General features: G+C 39.0%; 1 protein-coding gene across 2 annotated transcripts in view; it reads left to right on the top strand.

The window, feature by feature from the left end:
- NT5DC1 (5'-nucleotidase domain containing 1) overlaps positions 1–21,882 on the top strand; it is a 139,454-nt gene that overhangs the window by 90,685 nt on the left and 26,887 nt on the right. For both annotated transcript variants that reach the window (XM_047102426.1, XM_047102425.1), the window contains exon 7: positions 21,511–21,685. In XM_047102426.1, coding sequence (XP_046958382.1) covers positions 21,511–21,685 — 175 coding nt within the window. The remainder of the gene's footprint in view (positions 1–21,510; positions 21,686–21,882) is intronic.

Below are 21,882 nucleotides of genomic sequence, written 5' to 3'. Positions count from 1 at the left end.
GCATTTGACCAAGTCAAGTTTACTGACGATACCCAAAATGGGTCTCTTACATAAAAATAATAACATAAACGACATGTGCTGAATGTCCAAAACCTTCCCTCATTTAGACTTGTTTATCATCCGTCCCCCCCATGAAGTAGGGAAGGTAACATATGGCTATGAGGACCAGTGGGGCAAGGACACACAGCTGAAACACAGGTGTAAAAGCCTGAGCCCACCTGATTCTGGGCAGAGTGTTTCCCCTGCTGGCCCACACTGCAGCCTTGGCATGGTTTCATGATTAAAATTATTACTTTTACTTTTCAAAATGCTCTCTTTCTGGACCAAATCATGTTTGCTTGCTATTTTGATCCGAGGTCACATTGTTGCTGTATGTAGCCACGGCTGATAATTTTAGGAATGGTGAACTGAAGTTAACCTAGAGGAGTGCTAACCAATAGACCTGCCTCAGTGATGGAATGTTCTATATCTGTGCTGCCCAGTGTGGTGCACAGGGCACTAGCCACGTGCGGCTCTCAAGCACTTGAAATGTAGCCAGGATGTTACAGGAACTGACTTTAAACTTTTATTTAATTTTAGTTAATTTAGCTTCAAATAGTTTCATGTGGCTAACAACCGCCATGTTAAACAGCGTGGGTCTAGACAGTGTAGGGATCCTCCATTATAACGTAGGTTCCTCTGGTATTTAGCTCTCAGCATTGCTTGGGCAAACTTGGCTATTCTTTTAGAGAAGAATTATCTTTGAGAGACTTTTTTTTTTTTTTTTGGACATTTGGAACATATAAACAGGCAACACAAGGTTCCTCCTAAATTATGACCCACTTAGGCGTGCCTGGGTGGCTCAGTTGGTTGAGTGTCTGACTCTTGATTTTGTTGGCTCAGGTCATGATCCCACAAGGATCGAACCCCGTGACAGGCTCCATGCTGACTGTAGCTATAAGCTGTATAAATTTATACATTTAAATTATGACCCACTTAAATTTAAAGCTGTGAGATCTCGAATCAACACTAAAAAGTAAAATTCACTGAACTTAGTTCACTATATTCTTTTTGGTAGAAATAAGAGAGTGATCCATGTGTCTTTTTGATTCTACCTTTAAAAGACTGAACCTTTAAGAGTTGTGGGAGGCGGGATGGGTTAAATGGGTAAGGGGCATTAAGGAATTTACTGAAATCATTGCTTCACTATATACTAACTAATTTGGATGTAAATTTTAAAAAATAAAAAATAAAGTTAAATTAAAAAAAAGACTGAACCTTTAGAAAATTATTATTGGCAAGAGATTTATTTCTTTAATTCTAAAAACAAAGAGCTATTTTCTTTTACAGATACAAATCTGTTATTTGAAGCCTGCAAAGTTCAATGACACTTTAAATCAGGATTGAGTGATATGTACAGAGCCAGACAAAAATCCAGTCACATGATGTTTCCATTAGACTCAGAATGGAATTCTGAGATTATAGTCAGGGAGAAAGGGAACTGTGCTTTATAAGTTCATAATGCATTGCAGATGAACATTATAATATTAAAATGACAGCTGTTTTCATTACTGTTGCTAAACTGAACAACTGAATTTAGAAGCTGTATGGAAGAAATTAGAAGGAGTGACAGTTCTCAATTATCTAACAGTTCTTTGACTGGAGAAATCTCAAGGAATGAGGAAAATACCAAAGTAACAGATACTACTAGCAGTAATATAAAAATTCAGACAAGAAGTAGGGGTGCTATCTCATCAGAAACTTTGTTTTTTCTTCTAACACAATTTTTGACTTCTTAAAACAAATACTTTTTAGTTAAATTTAAGAGACAACCATCTTCCACAGATTATGATATTAGAAAAACACTTTTTATGCTGGGAGACAGGAAATAGTGAAATTGATCTAAAGTGTCATTTACTGTAAATTTGAACAAACTGAATTACCAGATGCTTGCTCTTTAATACTGAACAGGCTTTCAGTGTTGTTACATAGATTCTCTTTCGATGTGACTTCTTTAATATCTGAGATCACACTTGTTTCTACTCAGTTTCTTGGATTCATCTTTATGGGCATGAACATAGTGTGTCGGCTCTTTATAATTACTGTTGTCAAATACTGTTAAACATGAACATATTTTGAGCTAATAGAAAATTTTCAGTCCCCATAACCCCTCCTTAGGCTCCCTTCTGGCCAATATCCCTTGCCTGTAGGAACATCTAACACCAGAAACTAATTTTGTCTGATTTCTGACTTTAGGTAAGTAGAATTAGGCTGTATGTGTGTTCTTATGTCTGGCTTCTTCAACATTATGTTTCTTTAATTCATCCATATTGTTGTTGAACATAGCAGTAATTTATTGATTTTCATTACTGTACAATATACTATTAGGGCTGTACAACAATTCATGTAATGATTCTAGACAACTTATGTAATCATTGATAGATATTTAGGTAAATTTAAATTGGGGACTATTAACAAATAATGCTTCATGAGCATCACGTGTGTGTGTTTTGTGCACCTGTTTTCATACTCCTCTCAGATCTGTACCTAAAAGTAGAATCGCTTCATTATAGGGTAAGTGTGTGGATGTTTACTTTTAGTAGGTACTACCAATTTTTCCATCTCCTACAGTGTAAGAGAGTTCTAGATACTTTATATTTTCAGTGTCCTCACCAATATTTGAGTCTGTCAATATTTGTTTTGTGTGGGGAAGGATCACTTAACATCTGTAATAATAATCATAATATAGCTTTTGGAAAAAGCTAGTAGGGAGTAGCTGGCCTAACAGATTTAGGCCACAGACACCCCTACACACACACAGGGTGATCATCAAATGTTCCCACTCCCGACTTTCCATAGACCCATGCAAGAAAACACCTTGAAGATGGTAACCTTTGACCTAGTTCACTTTGGGCAATGTTATTGCAATTGGTCCTGCAGAGAAACAGTTGGATAAGAGAGAATGATACCCTGCTCTGAGCCTGAAGGCTTTTGATGGGATGAGAAATACTTGAGTTAATAATACTGGAATTTGCCAAGTGCTCTTAACAGAGTGTGTTTGGTGAATTTTTATAGTAAGTAATCTGACACGAGTAACTCTCCGTTCACCCAGTTGAATTCAACAAACATTTTTTTTGGTGAGTGCTTCACTCCCACCTTCTATATTATAGAATGCAAAAGGAATGACTAATAAAGATACAAAAAGGTGCTTCACTTTAATTCAGGGAAATGCAAGGTATAATGAATGGATGCCCATTTTCATCCAGTGGATTGGCAAAATTATGTCTGCTGATACGCTCTAGTGAGAGTGTTGTGTAAGGGTATACACATACTATGCTGCTAAAGTGTTACAGCCACTCTGGAAGGAAACTCGATGTATCTACTAAAATTAGAAGTGGGGGCGCCTGGGTGGCGCAGTCGGTTAAGCGTCCGACTTCAGCCAGGTCACGATCTCGCAGTCTGTGAGTTCGAGCCCCGCGTCGGGCTCTGGGCTGATGGCTCAGAGCCTGGAGCCTGTTTCCGATTCTGTGTCTCCCTCTCTCTCTGCCCCTCGCCCGTTCATGCTCTGTCTCTCTCTGTCCCAAAAATAAATAAACGTTGAAAAAAAAAATTTTAAATTAGAAGTGGACAGGGGCACATATCTGGCTCAGTTGGAAGAGCATTTGACTCTGGATCTCGGGGTTGTGAGGTTGAGCCCCATGCTGGGTATAGAGATTACTTAAATTAATAAAACCTTTAAAAAACTAGAAATGTACATCTTCAATAACCCAGAAGTCTCATTTTAGGAATAAGCCCTGGAGAAATACTCACCTGTGCACAAGAAACCATACACAATGATATTTACCCTAAAATTTGTAATCATGAAAAAAACTCTTCAATAAAGGACTGGCATAGCCATCTGTGGTATATTCGTACATGGATTGCTATGCCATGGTTGAAAAGAATGAAGCATCTCTAGAATGTAAGCTCTGTGAGGGCAGGAGCTTGGCTTTTGTTCATTCCCGTGTCTCCAGCAACCAGAATGATGCATGGCAGGCATGTAGTACACGCTCAGTAATTATTAGTTGAATGCATGTGTGAGTACATGGCTGGCCTCCAACTCCTGCTGTCGAGTGAACAACGCAAACTACAGAAAATCTATATTACAACATACATATGCGTGTATGTAAGTCCACAAAAACTGGAAAATATACACCAACATATGAAATACATATGGGTGTTTGCACATCTATAAAAACTTACCTGGAAAGATATACGCCGAAATGACAACAGTGTTACCCCTCAAGGGCAAACAAGGGGAAGGGACAGATTTTGGGAATAGTATTCCGAGAAGACTTCAAACTTTCCTGCAGTATCTTAAGTTTGGAAGAACATAATGTTTTCTTATATTAGGTAATTACACGATAATCTTAAAATGACATTTTACTACAGAAAGATAATTTCCTTGTTGTCTGGCAGGCTGAAGTATATTGGGTGAAGAGCTCCTCCATCCAGAGCCCCGCAGCCTACACATAGCCATACAGAGTGTCCAGGCTTGCTGAATTTAGTTTCCCAAAGGGAATTCCTCCAGCATGTGGAATAATTTGGAAGAATAGCTAGTGATTCTCCATATTTCTTTGGGAATAAACCAGCTCCTTGTGTTTTCATCTTCATTCTGATTTATGTTTGAAAAACATTAAAAAGCATTTATTTGCACTAACTATATTCACATCTTTCTTAAAAAAAGCTTTTAAAAGATCTTAGTAAATTTAGGAGATAAAACAATGAAGTTAATAGAAGTAGACAGTAAGGAATGTGGAAGGAAAGGACCAGGAAACCAGGATTTTCATTCCATCATGCTGTTTCATCATTCTCTGCTGACAGCCTAAACGGCCTCTCGGGGCCTTGCTGGTCCATCTGTGCCGTGAGGGGACGGGGTTTTGTGGTCCCCAAGGTTCTGCCAGTGCCCTGTGAGAAAGTATACATAATGGAGCTGTGTGTCATCCAGCTCTGTGTTTTGCCCTGGAAGCACCTCCCCCTTAGTGGAACTTTCGGGGGTTTTTTCAAAATACATTTTGAAGGTATGTGCCATTTGGATAAGGGTAACCTTGCATTCTGGACCCATGCAGGGTGATTCTGTGATGCAGTGTAGCTCATGGCATTTCACAGTTGGTTAATTGTGCTGAAGCCAGGTTACTTAACAGAGAGTGTTTACTGTGTGCCACGCATGGTACTAAGTGCTCCATGTATATTATTGTCTTTAGTCCAAATGCTAACATTATGGGATGGCTTCTGTTATTATCATGTCATAGCCAGCAAACAACCAAGTGCACAACTGAGAATTGAATCAACACTATCCGATTTGTATCTGGGCTACCCAGCACCACATCCTTTAGTGTGCTTTTGTGTGTGTGTGTGTGTGTGTGTGTGTGTGTGTGTGTGTGTGTGTGGTGTGTGTGTGTATCTGCTCCATGCAAAACTGCTCTGTCCTTGGAAAATTTTTCAATAGGAATAGAATAGCCACTCTCCTTAAATCAATAGCAACAGCTATTACTTAATGAAGTCATCTGCAAATCATGAATTCTTTTCTCCTTTCCCTCCTACTCTGTTCCATAATGATTTAATTTGCTGGCATGCGACCTTTAAATTAAACTCCTTTTGAAGTTTTAAGTGGAGTTCTTATCTGGAAGGAAGAACATTTGTCACAGTTTTCAGATAAATTGCACTGTTCCTGGTCATCTATGAGGTTAGTGTGATTTCCTTTCATTCATATTTTTCTTCATTGAGTACACATAGTTCATATAGTGTTTATCGCTAACATTTGCCAAACACTGTGAGTAAAATATTTGCCTCATTAAATTGAATTTTGAATGTTTTCTTCTTGGTTATTGAGTAACTCCAGGCTCTCGCGTTTTCTGGATTTGTGTTGACAGCTCCTTTCCTTTCAAAAAGAAATAGTCTGATTGCTTATGTCATATGTGTTCTTAACAAAATTTTTTCTAGGTCAAAAGAAAGTCAAGAATATAATTTGTCTTTTTTTTTTTAAGTTTATTTATCTTGGGAGAGAGAGAGTGTGTGCACATGAGTGGGGGAAGGGAAGAGAGGAGAGAAAGCACAAGCAGGGAGGAACAGAAAGAGAATCCCCAGCAGGCTCTGCACCGTCAGCACAGATCCCAACACGGGGCTCAACTTCACAAACTGTGAGATCATGCCCTGAGCCGAGATCAAGAGTCAATGCTAAACAGATTGAGCCACCCAGGTGCCCCATAGTTTGCCATCAGTGAATAGATTATTACAAGGTTGTTGTATTCAGGTCTTGGGAACTTGTAGTGTCTCTGACATAATAACTAGACCTGTTTTCTACTTATAGCAGACTTCTTGTAACCTGTTGTCTGAAGGACTGAAGATGTGCACGGGGCATATACCACCATTTACACTACTTTTAAGACCTTTAGCCTTGAGATTCCATTTAACTAAAATCTATGATAAATAGGCTCCATTTAGACTGAGCAGAAATAAAGTTTACCTTTGACTACAGAATGAATGGTTATTTTATTAAACCCCATAATGCTTTATACTCACTAAGATTTCAAATGAGTATGTTTGACCCCCTTAGAAGAAGTGTTAATGGTACTACTGCCTTTACTGAAAGTTTTCTGTGTTCCTAGAATCTGGTTACTCTAGTGGCAATCACTATAATGGCACAAAGAAAATTGCCCTAATGGGCCTTACCAGTAAGGTAAAAATCTATGCAGTGAATGAACTGTACAGAAAAATATGTGAATAAGAATTGGAGTAAGCGAACAGGAACATGGTAGCTGGCATATTCAAGGGAGAGAAAAAAAAACTAGAAAAAGTGTGAATTGAGCTAACTCCCAAAAGCGTTGTGGAATTGAGAAAAACAGAGAAGAAATTGGGTTTGAGGTCATAGCTTAAGGTTAGAAGTGGATGGGCTCAACAGCAAACATTCTGAGCAGAAGCACTGTTGTGGGGACAGACCTGTCCTGTGATTTAGGCAGTAACAACAACCTTTGCCTCCCACTCAGGGTTCACATGGGCTCTGAGCCCCTGACCTCCCTACAGTTCCTGCTCTGTTACCTTTTCTGCTGCTCTCTCTGCTGGGTGCTGTTCATCCCCTTTACTGCATGCGGAATGTGCCTCACTAACCAAGGCCCAATCCAAATCTCACTTTCTCTTCCAGGCTCACTTTGCCCTTTTGTTTGCAAAACCTTTAAGAATATATATGCAAAGACTGAATCCTTAACATTATTTTTTAAGATTTTTTATGTCAAGCCAGCAGAATTGTTTGCTGATTTTGGGTTTTAAAAGTATCCTATTTCAGTGTTTAAAAAATACATATGATTGTCGTCTTAAAAGACTAAATGTTTGTTAACTCAAAACAGTAGCCAAGATATAGAAACTGGTTGTCTTAGTGAAATCGGGAAGAGAGAGAGTAAAAAAAGTAAAAGGAATCAGGCTAGAGAAGAAAATAGACGGAGAAGCTGAACAGTCCTGCCGAGAGCAGAGTATCCTCTGGAAGCCAGCCAGACCTAGCGTCCCTCACCTGTGAACCTTCCTGCCCCGGTTCCCACTGTCTTCTCCCTGTGAGCCCGTCCACTCCTTACAGAGGCTGCAACTCATGTTAGGTACTGAGTTCTGCCAGCGACATCCCCAGGCTTCCTCTCCTCTGTCTCATGACAGATTCTTGTAGAATGGGGCTGGGTTCCCATAACGAATCAATTATTTATGTTTATTTGGGAGCTGAATCCAGTGCAGTGTGTATATACTAAAAGGCCGTGTGGACAGTCTGTTAGGCTGCATACTCCAGGAGCAAAACCGGGTTAAAAGAAACACGATGAAAGTTCTATTTGAGCACTTGAGTCGTCGATGAGAAGGAGGGTTTTTAGAGACATTTGTACTAAGTGCACCCCAAAGTCTACCTTACGACTCCTTTGTTCCTCTTATTGTTCTGAGAAGCTCAAAGCTAGAGAAGTGCATGGTAACTTTTTAAAAGCAATAAACCCTAGCACCTCTCTGAGGCTGCTTTACCCCAAGGTATCCTATATTCTCATTTTTTTCCAGCTTCTTTCTTCTGGAGGAGGCTAAATGTTTCAAGTCAGAGTCATCAGTGGGCTTGCTTCCTCCGGTGAAAACAAAACCTTCCAAGATGGTTTTGTGCCTAGCAAATAACATTTAAAAAGTATATGAGACAAAACTTAAAGTATATCTCTTTGAAGCAAGACCCTAAAACTTGTTCCAGGTTGTACCTGGAGGCATCTTTACTTTGCTTCCCCAAGGAAAATATTCCTGTTCCTTGTGCAGCTAATTTGTAAGGCCACATTTAGGCAATAGTGCCTTTATTCATTCATAGGCCACAGGCTCTTTAGGTCCTTTTGATCATGTCATCATGTCATCGTGTGCACTTCTTGGATCTTGCTATTTCCTGTGACATTAACAAGGAAAATATTACCAGCCGTTAGCTTTCAGCCCTGGGCTTGCAGTGTCTGCTGTGACCCATGTATTGCTCTATTAATAAGCAAACCAAATGAGCCTGAAAACATTTTATTCAGAGACTAAAAATAAAGTCTGCCAGAATCATAAAGGCATATTTAGTTTTGTTTTAACAAGATGGCAGAGTGAGGAGAACGCTCTTCTGGCTCAGTAGAATAGACTTAGAGGACCCAGGCCAGAGAAAAATTGAGGGGCAAATACACCATGCCTGGGGATCTGTGATGAGAAAATATGTAAAAATATTTATATGATATTCCAGAAAGCGGTTTTACCACTGATGATTTGTGAATATTTATTCCGCTTGAGAGACTACGTACCCTTTAAACAGTCTCTCAATGAATTCATTAATTATTATTCTCGGTATTTTATTTATTTAAGTATTTATTTATTTATTTATTTATTTATCTTAATGTTTATTTTTGAGAGAGAGAGAGACAGAGCACAAGTCAGAGAGGGGCAGAGAGAGAGGGAGACACAGAATCTGAAGCTGGCCCCAGGCTCTGAGCTGTCAGCACAAGAGCTCAACGCAGGGCTCGAACTCAGGAACCATGAGATCATGACCTGAGCCAAAGTTGGGTGCTTAACCCACTGAGCCATCCAGACACCCCTGTTCTTGGTATTTTCTAATACTAAGTTATAACTACTTGTTGTTTATTATTCCTGTCCTATAATTATGAAATACTATATTTATATCAGGGATCAGCAAATGTTTTCTCAAAGGGCTAGAAAATAAAAATTACAGGCTTTAAATAGATACTTACGTAACCATTTTAAGATGGAAATGCCTTTCTTAGCTTGCAGGCTGTGGTTTGCCAACTCCAGTCTTTATGATCAACTGGTAAGTTTTGTGTGGTAGCTCTCCACCCATACACACTTCTGCAATTAGTAATCCTTTACTGCTTGCCTGACATCAAGAATGTAAAAAATGCAAACACAGTTCCTTTTCTGAAAGATCTCAGTCTCAGAAAGAAAACTACATAAACACACTACAAGTGTTTATTACTGTGTAGTGTGATGAATGTCATCACTGCGGTTCAGAGGCCTTGTGCCTGGGACAGGCTGCACAGAGAACACTGCCTTGTTTTTTTGTTTGGTTTGTTTTTTTTTCATGTTTGTTTTTGAGAGAGAGAGAGAGAGAGAGAGAGTGGGGGATCCCAAGTGGGCTCTGCACTGACAACAGTGAGCCCATTGCAGGGCAGGGCTCGAACTCATAACTGTGAGATCATGACCTGAGCCAAAGTGGGATGCTCAACTGACTGAGCCACCTAGGCACCCCTTCCTTTTTTTTTAAACAGAGAACATGGCCTTGTGACAGGCCACAGACATTCCTGATCAGCAAAGGGAGGACAGTGCATTCCAGGAAGGGAAATAATATTTCTTCCTTAATGTAATACACTTGTTTTGTTTTGTTTTGCTTTTCCTATCCCAGTATAAGATCTCTGTTTCTAGATAATTGCATAGATAACTTCAGCTTCGTAACTACAAAGTACTCCTATAGAAATTCTGAGGAAAAGCCCATTATTCAGTAATTACACCGCAAAATCGGTATACCACTTAAAGAACTTGACCTCTGCTTCTTCTGAATGTGTTATTTTTTCTTTCACAGACACTGATCACCAGATAATTTAGATCTAAAACAAGACGTAAGCAACTTACGTAACGTAACACTTAACATTATGTAAGTGATAAGGTTACTTAAGGTTTAGTCTGGAGCACTGTATTTATTCCATTCCCAAATTTGTCAGTAACTAGTTTTGAGCCAAATCTGTAGTATGTACTCATCTTTAGAATTTACTCATTAAAATCTAATTCATCTTTAACAGGACAGGGAGGAAGTAGGTGATTTCTAAGGCCCCTCCCAGTTCTATATTCTGTGATTAGAATTAGAATCCATGCCAGTAGATACTTTTTTTGCCTCTAGAGAAATCTAACTTGATTTGCTCCAATCTCAAACTCTCACTTACTCAATTTCCAATCAATCCCAAAACCCTTGAACTGTGATACTGTGTTAATAGGGTACCACATAAAAAGGGAGAGGGAGAGGGAGAAGGGGGCATTTCTGGTGTCCTGAAAGTTATACAGTGCCCAAATGCCATATCACTGGAGAGGCACTATTGCACAAGTTCTGAAAGTAGACTGGCTGCATTCACATCCTGGCTCTGCTACATTCTGGCTTTGTGACTTTGGACAGGTTCCTTAGCCTCTCTCTTTCTCAGTTTTCTCAACTGCAAAGTGGGAATAATATAGGTCCCATCTCACAGGGTTGGTATCGCAAGTGTTAAATACATTAATAGTTGTAAAGGTCTTAGAATTGTGTTGGGCAAAAGTAAGCACTCTAAGTATGTCAGTTATTTTTACAGACAAGATAATTGTATATAAATCCATGTAGAAAGTTTGGTATTAAAATCATTAAAATGTTTTGAAATGAATGAGAATGCTGTAGGAAACTGCTCAAATGTGATGGCGAGCAAAAAGCACAGGTAAAAAACTCTATGTGGTATGCTTAAAATTGCCATACAGTTACATATGAGTAGAAAATATCCTGGCAGAAATCACACCCAAATATCAGCATGTTTGGTAGCTGGTCTGAAAGAGAGCTCCTAATGAACTATGCTGCCCAGAATTTACACCCTTGTTTTCTTCTCCTTAAAAATGAGCCAGCGCCATATAATCAGTAAAGTGCAGCAGAAATGACACCATTAGACTTCTTAGGCTGTGTCATAAGAGTCCTCGCAGCTTTTGCCTTAGTGTCTTGAACACTTGCTGTGGGGGAAATCCAGCCATCCTGAGACTGGAATGCTGCGGTAAAGCCCAAGCTAGCTAAGGAGAAAGATGTTTCGGCAGCCCCCACTCTTCCCGCCATTCCAGACAGGTGCCAGACAGTGAGTGAAGGAAACTTTAGGTGATTCCAGACCCAGTGACATTTGACTGGCACACCCCAAGTGAGAACCACCCAGCTGAATGCTGAACTCTGTCAACCCTCAAAACCATGAGATAGGATAATATAGTGCTGTTTTAAGCCACTATGTTTGAGGCAGTTTTTTATACAGCAGTAGAAAACCCAATATAACGGATTTCGTATAGCAAGAATATATCATTCAAAATTTTTTTTTTCTGATGTTTATTTATTTTTGAGACACAGACAGAGCATGAACGGGGGAGGGTCAGAGAGAGAGGGAGACACAGAATCTGAAACAGGCTCCAGGCTCTGAGCTGTCAGCACAACAGAGCTCGACGCAGGGCTTGAACTCACAGACTGTGAGATCATGACCTGAGCCAAAGTCGGACGCTTAACCGACTGAGCCACCCAGGCGCCCCAAGAATATATCATTTAATAAAAGTAAGCATTTAATCTCATTAATCTCCTTCAATCATAAATTTCTTTAAACATTTTTTATTTTCAACGTCAGTGTAGTTTCAACCTTAACAATGTTATGTTTTATGTATATTTTTTAAGTTGTATATTTGGTAATTTTCAACCTACAAATTAAATTAGCAAGAGCAATACTTTAGCCACCCTAAATAAATACAAGTTTATTGGACTTTATACATGTAAAAAAGTGCAGGGTGCTCTAGGAATTATCTATCACCTATTACAGAGAATCTCGTTTTTTCTAAGACATCTGTATAACATTTCTCTTGACAGTAACAAACGGCATATTGGAATGCTTTTTTCATTGGGCTGTTCTTGTCTTAGAAATCTAAATCTGTGATTCTTAACCTCTCGGGAATCACATGATCCTGGCCCCAGGAATCTGATGTAGACTAGAGCACCTGCTCTGCTCCCCCAGATGCACACAAATATAGTCACAGGCACAGCATTGCAAACAGTGTTTGGATTTTATTCGCCCACTGGAGGCCATGTGCATACCATGGGTTAAGAATTCTGATCGAGGGCATTATTACTCCTCAAGCAGTATTGTAGAGCATTACACTTAGATCCTGTGTAGTTGTATTTGCTATATTAAGTAGATATTAACACTTTTCTATTTTATCAAGTCTACAATTTCAAGTTTTCTATTATAAAAGTAAAACCTCTGCCAAAATATGTGAATTAAAATCTAATTTAAAAAATTATTATTGTTGCCCTTTTCTTTTCTCTTTTTCTTTTTTAATCAACTTGGAGTAACTGGCCAGGTGGCATTTTGCAAAAATATATAGAGGATACACCTGATGCAGTACAGATTTGGGTGGAAACGTGTGGTGAAAAACAGATTAATGCCTCATTAAAAGAACTGTTTCCCAAAGTTCCGTGTCTCCTAGGTACAGAAGTGACACAGACTTACTAGCTCTTAGGGCTTTACTGTTTGTATAATACACTGTGAGACCAGATATTGGATAAGTCATCTTTAGTGACTGTAATCTTTATGCGCGTTCTGAAGTTGATTTTCTCCTCGTTAGTCATAGTTCTGCATACTTTTGGCTTTATTAGTAAGAAAAGATATTTCGAAGATGTTGAGGGTGTGTCAGCTAAAGTAATTAAGGAAACAGTGCACCCTTGTGATAAAATATAATCTTTACAATGCATGTTTGTTTGAAGACCAACCTATTTTTTGAAGAAACCTCAAATGCTTTTTGATTTGAGGTTAATAGGGGATAAACATCCCAAAAGATTTATTTTTTTCCTGTTGTAATCACTATGTACTTCAGCAACTGGTGATTATTGTCTCAGTTTCCTAAGTAGCTCACATTTGAAGTGTGTGAGAAGTCAGAAGTAGTATGTGAATGTGCCTTAAATACTTGCTAATTTTAGTTTTATTTAAACTGTTCAAAAGATTTATGTTAACATAAGCCATGCATGTATTTATGTTCTGTAAATATGTATACAATAGGAACCTTTGAGTTATTCTTTGGAGGTGAACAAAAACAATTTAGAGCCTGTTTGCTTGTATTTCAAATGTTTCTAGAAGCATTAACAAATGTTTTCTTAATATATCTTGAATTGCATGGAGATAATAATTAGAATTATGACACTATTCCAAAGTATCTTGTTCTGGTTTTCTATTGTTCCATAAGAAACCACCACAGGGGCGCCTGGGTGGCGCAGTCGGTTAAGCGTCCGACTTCAGCCAGGTCACGATCTCGCGGTCCGTGAGTTCGAGCCCCGCGTCGGGCTCTGGGCTGATGGCTCAGAGCCTGGAGCCTGTTTCCGATTCTGTGTCTCCCTCTCTCTCTGCCCCTCCCCTGTTCATGCTCTGTCTCTCTCTGTCCCAAAAATAAATAAACGTTGAAAAAAAAAATTTAAAAAAAAAAAAAAAAAAAAAAGAAACCACCACAAAACTTAGTAGCTTAAAGCCACACTTTGTTATTGTCACTGATATTCTGGTCTGAGTTGGGTGCTTTGCACTTGGGGTCTCCCACGTGGTTGCAGTCATCTGAAGGCCTGACTAGGCTGGATGTCTGAGGGGGCTCATTCATTGTTCTGGCAGTTAGAGCATGTGCACTTAAGCTCTTCTTCAGACTTGCTCCTCACAGCATGGTGGTCTGAGCTTGGTTGCACTTTTTACCTGGCCCTGGCTTCCAAGAGACAGAAAGTTGAAGTTCCCAGGCCAGTTAAGGGCTACTCCTGAAACTAACACAGGGTTACTTGGCCCCCATTCTATTGGTCGAAGTAATACAAGGGCCTGTCAGCATTCAAAGGAATGGAACAGTTCAACCCCAATTCTAGACACACATGAGGTGGGAGAGACTGTTGTAGCCCCCTTGGGTATTCAGTCCACTACACGTGTTTTCCTGTGATGTGATATGTATAATAAAGTGAACACACAGAAGAACATGCAAATACCCCTCCAATTATAATGAGCTTTAGTAAAAATTAACTGTGCTTCTAGACTTCCTCAAAAATCATACAACCAGTATAGCAGGTGGCAAACCTGGAATTCAAACTTAGGCCAATCTAACTCCAAAGCACAGGCTTTTCTGCTTTACCTACAAAGTTACTACTCTCATGATAGATAAATGAAAAAGAATGTAAAATTAATACTGTGAAAAAAATCCCATCAGATATTTACCCTTGAATATATCTTTCCATTATAAGAAATAAAAATCATTTTTACAAACTTAAAACCTTGTTTGTTTAGATTCATTTTAACGTAAGACACAAGTTTGAGAATTTTCATCAGGTAATATTAAACATGCTTACTCTGATTTTGCACTTTTAGCCCAAATAGTGAGGATTTTCTTCTAGGAGAAAAAGGATTAAAAAAAAAACTATCTGGTTTTATAAAGGTTTAATACAGCAGTAATATTCAAAAGTGTGGTCCCACTATCAGCTGACCTGGGAAATTGGTAGAAATGTACATTTTCAAGCCCCACCCAAACACACTTATCAGAAACTTCTAATAAGAGTGTTTTAACAAGCCCTCTGGGTGATTCTGATATACTGTAAAGTTTGAGAACCACTTATCTACAGAAATTCTCAGCGAATTGAAAGATTCTTCAAGGTCAATTTTTTAAAGATTGTCTACATAAAGCAGAGATACATATTAGAGGAGGATACACTGTGGCAGTGGATGTTCATTTTGACTAAAGTTATCTGGCTGTGACATCACCATGGAGGTGTAGATACTGGTGTAGACTAAGACTAAAATGGTCCATCTACAGGTTTGCAAATGTCTAATCAGCCAGCCGTGAATCTGTGGAGCCCCATCAGACATCTGTGGAGTGGGGCACAGGAATGGATATTTGTTGCAAGTGCCACACAGACCATTGTGATCCCAGGTTTGGGAATCACAGATTCAAGCAGCATAATTTACTACCCCCTCTATTGGGTCAAACATATCAAGCCAGTCTCCCTTAGCATTGTCTGTGTTCTTGCATTTAAGTGTTCAACCCCCTGTGGGGCACCGGGGTGGCTTAGTTGGTTAAACATCCAACTTTGGGCTCAAGTCATGATCTCACAGTTTGTGGGTTGGAGCCCCATGTCAGGCTCTGTGCTGACAGCTGGGAACCTGGAGCCTGCTTCCGATTCTGTGTCTCCTTCCCTCTCTGCCCCTCCTCTGCTCGCTCTCTCTCTCTCTCTCTTTCTCTCTTTCTCAAAAATAAATAAACATTCTTTTAAAATTTATAAATTTTCAACCCTCATATCCTTTCCCTTCTCTTCATACTGGTCTCCAGCATAAGCTTTCTCTTTATCAGACAAGGTCCTTCATTCAGTGTGCCTATGTGTGACATCACACATCAACAGCAATTAATATGTATTGATTGCCTGTTAGGTATAAGGCTGTATGTTAACTTATAAAGATACTGTAAAATTAAGAAGCTCTGTCCTCTGAGAGCCTATGACATACAATGAGGAAGGCAGGATATAGAGAGAATAATAGCAAGAGTCCTAGTTCTTAGATCTTAGAGTAATAATCCTTAATCCTAGCTGCACATTAAAGTTACTTGGGGAGTTTTTAAAAAAAATATCAGTGTCAGAGCACCTGGGTGGCTCAGTCAGTTAAGTTTCTGACTCTTGATTTCAGCTCAGGTCATGATCTCACAATTCAGGAAACTGAGCCCCACATCAAGCTCTGAGCTGACAGCACAGAGCCTGCTGAGGATTCTCTTTCTCCATCTCTCTCTGCCCCTACCCCACTTGCACTCTGTCTCTCTCTCTCTCAAAATACCTAAATAAACTTAAAAAAATATATACCAGTGTCATCACCCCGGCCCTGACCAATTAAATCAGAATCTTCCAAGTAGGTCACACTACAGAGATAGAAGTCAAATACTGTTTAAGTATAAATTTTATAAATGATTTTTCATTACATTATATACTTCATTTTCCAATTCTTATTTGTTGTCCTTTACCAACCATTATATTTAGCATGTAGATTTTCATTTCACTCAACCTAGATATTCTAGATTTCTTTATTTACAAATATATTAGATAGAAAAAAACCATAAAGGGACCCTAAAAAGGAGGTCTGTCCTAATATTAAATTTGTTTCATCGTTTGCCCTCTATAAATAAAAGCTTTCTCTTTATCAGACAAGGTCTGAGATTGCTTATCTCTGTTATCCTTCAAAAAATATTTCAGCATCTCTTGGCCCCAAATTTATGTAGTGTACATTTCTGAAATGTAATTAATTTCAGAAAATTAATTATATCATCTCTTGCAGCAGGTTCATTTGAACAGTTTAGAGCTAAACATTTCAGCTGTTCACTAACATGCTGTTCTATAACTTGTAAAGGTTGTAAACATTTTAATCTCTCCTGTATCATGTTCTGCAGTGGGAGCAACAGACCTTAAGTGGAGGCTGATGGTGGAGGTGTTGGCATCCCAACAGCTCTAATCCCCTTGGCCAAGAGCTTTGAAAACTCCAGCCACAAATCACACAAACAGTAGTGACACAGTTAACAAGAAAAATGCTTACTTATTCCATGATAATAGAAATAGTGATGTGGCACAATTGTCTGTTAAACTAAAAAAGTGTTTTTAATGTTACAGTTGTGCTTTTTTTTTTAACCACAAGAGGTCCCCAAATCCTCAGTCATGTTTGATACAAGCAGGACATTTTATGTGCATATCAGATTGTTGCAACACTTTGCTATTATTTTCTTGACTCTTTATTAACCAATATTCTTAATATAAGAGGGCTAGTAAACTTTTATTCTTTAGAACTAGCTTTTTAAAAAATGTACTTTTAATCCCATCTGTATACAGAAAATACCAGCATCTAAGAATGTGAGAGGGATGCAAAGACTAGGAAAATGAGTTATATAAAGGGGCAGCGAAATAGAATTGCTTTAAAGTTAAATAAAAACACAGGCGACTTTGTGTGTTGAGAACAAACAAGACCATTGCTTTCCTTCTACCTAGGTGTAAATTCCCCATCTTGTGCAGTCAGTGTTAATTTATCAAGATAAAATTATATTTAAACATGATTTTTTCAGTAGGGGTAAAAAAATGGAAGGTAATTTAGATACAATGACTTTGACAGGACATGAATAAGACAATTTTTTGTCATTCACAGTTAGATTATATGCTACAAATCATATTATTACTTTGACTTTAAATAAACATAAATATCCCTGGGTCTGCCCCTGCACTAATTTAAGTATTCATTCATTGAATGACTGGTCCGTGTAGCAGAAAGTCAGGCTCCCTACCCTTAGGAGGTTACAGTCACTTCAAGGAGATAATTTAATAGACCATTATTATCCAATGCAGTGTGTTCAACCTAACTTCCTTTGGTTTAATACCTTGATTTAGTTCAATAAAAATATGAGTGTGTATTATAGACAACAGTACTATATTAGAAACTCCAAAATTGCTAAGAGACTGGATCTTAATTGTTCCCACCACAAAAAAGAAAAGATAGTTGTGTGACATGATAGAGGTACTAGCAAACGCTAAGGTAGTAATCATATTGCAATATAGAAATACAGAAAATCAACACATTGTACATCTTAAACTTACACAATGCTTATATGTCAGCCAGATTGCAATAAAAATAAAATTTAAAGAAGATGGATGTGTATTGTGTAGTTATATCTTCTGTTCCTTTAACGATTTGAGGTTATGGGAATAACTATATATTCCCCAACAGCAGCCAGTGATTGTTTATAATAATAGCGACCCATAGTCTACTATTGGGCAACTGAACTTTTTTAGTTCACCTTAATCTGTCTTGTGAACAACATGAGGACACCCATATTATTGCCACAGAGAGTCATTTTCTCCAACTAAAGTATTATGTTTGGACTCTTTTTGATTAACTGTAAAGAAAACTAATAAAACTAATTTAGGCAAGAATTTTCAAATACGGTATTTAAATGTACGTGCTTTATTTTGTTACTCATTTGGAAATGGAATAGTTTTGTAGCAGTAATTCATATTTTGATCACTAGATGGCACTGAGCACATATAGCTAAGGAAAAAATAGCCTTTTTTCTTAGCTGTCGTTTCTTTCTTTCTTTTTTCTTAATGTTTATTTATTTTTGAGAGAGAGAGAGTGAACAGAGGAGGGGGAGAGAAAGAGGGGGACACAGAATCCGAAGCTCCAGGCTTGGAGCTGTCAGCTCAGAGAGCCTGATGCGGGGCTCAAACCCACAAACTAGGATATCATGAACTGAGCTGAAGTCTGCCACTTAACCGACTGAGCCACCCAGGAGCCCCTCAGCTGTCGTTTCTGAATATAGATGCTTAAGTATGTAAATGTTTTCAGCATTATATACACATACCTTTTGTTTTCCATCCCGTAATAGTTCTATTGCTATAGAAGCTTTGTTTTTCTAGGAAATTCTGAGAGAGACACTGCCTCTGCCCTTTACTTAGATAATCATTCACCAAACAAATTCTTAGCTATTTCATTTTATTAATTTTCTCTGCCTTAAATTAGCCCTTTCTTACTACTACCTTCTCTTCTCTGTAGACTTTTATTTAAGGGTCATTACATAGTTTGTACAATATTAAGAGATCAGAGAGATTTACATAGTGTTCCTGTACGGCAAAACACAAGAAGAGTGTGAACTTTGTTTTTGTTCTGGGTCTCTTTATGTCTGTATATTATTCTCATATTGTAACATGGGAGGGGGTGGGGGTTCTTATTTTTTGGTCTGGTTGTGATTAATTCTTGCAGTATATCATTTTCTGAGTAGAGGGACTGTAGGCTACAAATAAGAGATATACTTGATATTTAAGCTGTTGTTAAATTGAGTCATGTGACTGGAAGTCCCCAGTTTGGCTGGTACCTTCAGCAATGGTTAGTTCATTCAGTGTCTTAATCAGAGACCTGATGATGTCATCAGGAACCCAGGTTCCTTTCAGATTTCCACTTGACCATCCTGGTTATGTCAGACGTGAGCTTTGTGTTGAGGAGAGCTGCTGCCCTTCTAGGTGGAATGTGCAAGCCTAGCAAAGCACAGAGTAGAAGAGGGGACGTATACTCGTATGTAGATGTCTTCTCGGTGGTGTATTCAAGATTCCAGAGAGTCTCAGAGTTCTCAGGTCCCAGTGGCCAGGCACGGGTCTCCAGCACTTCCTAAACAATTCACTGCACTGCAGGCGGAAGGAATCACCAAGACAGGTTCAACTGGTAGAGACCCATGACCTCCCTGAGCACCCAGCCCCTCAGAAGAGGGTGCAGCCTCATAGAAAAGCAGTGTCTCCAGCCAAGGAGAAGCGGTGGGATTTGGGCAGGCAGACAACAGTGTTTGCTACCATTTCTGGTCTTTGTTTCATTTTGGCTTTTTGCTTAGAGACTCTTCTTCCTCCTGCTATTCTTGAAATAATAACTTTGATTATCTGTTATTTTAAGTGCGTAAGACTGTACAGAATTAAAGGTATAGCCCACATCTGTGGCAGAGTTTATCATTCATTACAAGCTCTTTCTCCTGTGGTTTTGTTTATGCTTGTGTCCTTTTCTTAGTAGTTACAGAAGTTGGGTTCTCTTTTTCTGCTTATTAATGCTACCCCTCATAGAACAATGTCTCTGAAGTACTTTATGAATCTAGTAGCATTTCAGGCAAACCTACAAGTGTCTGCTAAGTATGCACCACTCTCAAGGCACCCTGACAAGCATTGTGGCTGGGTCTGACCAGAACTTCTGGAGATACTGGCACCATCTGTCCCAGAGCTCAGACTGACCCCTTGGACTCTCTAAAGACTCAAAGGGTCAGCGCCTGCTGGCCCTGCTCAGTGATTAAAGTCCTTTTGCTGTCAGTTGCAGTGCCTTCTGACCTTTTCTATCTGGTTTTTCCATTTGACATCTCAGCGCCTCTCACAGGCTGTACTAGACTGGCTTTCTAGTCTGAATTCCATCTGCAACACAATTGTGACTCTGAAGAACCCAGCTCCCCTCTCACTGGCTTCATGCCAAAGATGCCTTTCTGGGGCATTATCTGAATACTTATTTGTCGTTTGTATTCAGCAAATATTTGTTGAATGATTGAAAGAATATTTATTAATTGACATTCCAAATGCAGTAAGGTTTTTTCCGGACTCAAAACTGCTGATTAGGGGCGCCTGGGTGGCTCAGTGTGTTAAATGTCCTACTTCGGCTCAGGTCATGTTCTCATGTTTCGTGAGTTCAAGCCCCACATCGGGCTCTCTGCTGTCAGTGCAGAGTCTGTTTCAGATCCTCTGTTCCCCTCTCTCTCTGCTCCTCCCCCATTTGCTCACTTGCACCCACATGAGAATGTTTTCTCTTTCTCTCTCGAAAATAAACATTTTTTCAAGAAATTAAAAAACCCTGCTGATTATATTCTTTTTTATGTTATCTATTTTTTTAAGTTTTTATTTATTTATTTTGAGAGAGAGTGCACAAGTGGGGGAGGGGCAGAGAGAGGGAGGGAAAGAGAGGATCCCAAGCAAGTTCCATGCTGTCAGCTCAGAGCCTGACTCGGGGCTCAATCTTGAGAACTATGAGGTCATGACCTGAGGTGAAATCAACAGTCAGTCACTTAACCGATTGAGCCACCCAGGCACCTCTGTTATCTATTTCAATAGTTTATCAGTTCTTATCAAATATCCAACATTCTCAGTTGACATTTTCATTCATCATGTCCTTAAGTAAAGAATAGGAAATATTCTCTTTTTTTTGTAATGTTTATTTATTTTTGAGAGAGAGATCAAGCATGAGCAGGAGAGGGGTAGAGAGAGAGGGAGACACAGAAACCAAAGCAGGTTCCAGGCTCCCAGCTGTCAGCACAGAGCCGGATTCAGGGCTCAAACTCACAAACCGCAAGATCATGACCTGAGCTGAAGTCGGATGCTTAACTGACTGAGCCACCCAGACTCCCCAGAACAGGAAGGATTCTTAAGAAGCAGTTAACAATGGCATCATTGGTATGTTTGAACCAAGTTTTTCTCTTTTTATCTATAGCTTTGAGAGAGATGAACTTGTTTGAAGAATATACAGAGTCAAACAGTTTTTTTTAGAAGTGAATCTGTCTCTGTCTCCTGGACTTTTGGAGTTCAAAGTCCTTTGGCTTCAACACTGCTTTGTTGGAGAGACAAGGGAACTTCAGATCCCCCTACTTCTCCGCCACGTTGGCCCCTCCTCTCAAACAATTTTTTTAAAGAAAAATCTCTTTGACATTTTTATTTTTCAGAAAACTGTGGAATATATTTTCCAGAAATAAAGAGAGATCCAGGCAGATATTTACACACTTGTCCTGAATCTGTGAAAAAGTGGCTTCGACAGCTAAAGAATGCTGGGAAAATTCTGTTGTTAATTACAAGTTCTCACAGTGATTACTGTCGACTTCTCTGTGAATATATTCTTGGGTAAGTAATGAGTCATTCCATTTTCATGGTCTTCTATAATACTGGATAACAAATTAGGCTAGTGCTGTTTTAAAAATGCTTGACCGTGACCGTATCCTTATATTAGACAATGCTGAGAGACATGTAGTTGTTTCTCGTAACATCCCTCAACATCTGTCGACAGCAACACCACCCAGGTACAGTTTAGCAAAGCAGTG

This window comes from Lynx rufus, unplaced genomic scaffold (assembly GCF_022079265.1).
Source record: "Lynx rufus isolate CCGP_SWC_20201006 ecotype Redwood Valley unplaced genomic scaffold, mLynRuf1.p SCAF_6, whole genome shotgun sequence".
Taxonomy (NCBI): domain Eukaryota; kingdom Metazoa; phylum Chordata; class Mammalia; order Carnivora; family Felidae; genus Lynx; species Lynx rufus.
This window is presented reverse-complemented; position numbering and strand designations above follow the sequence as displayed.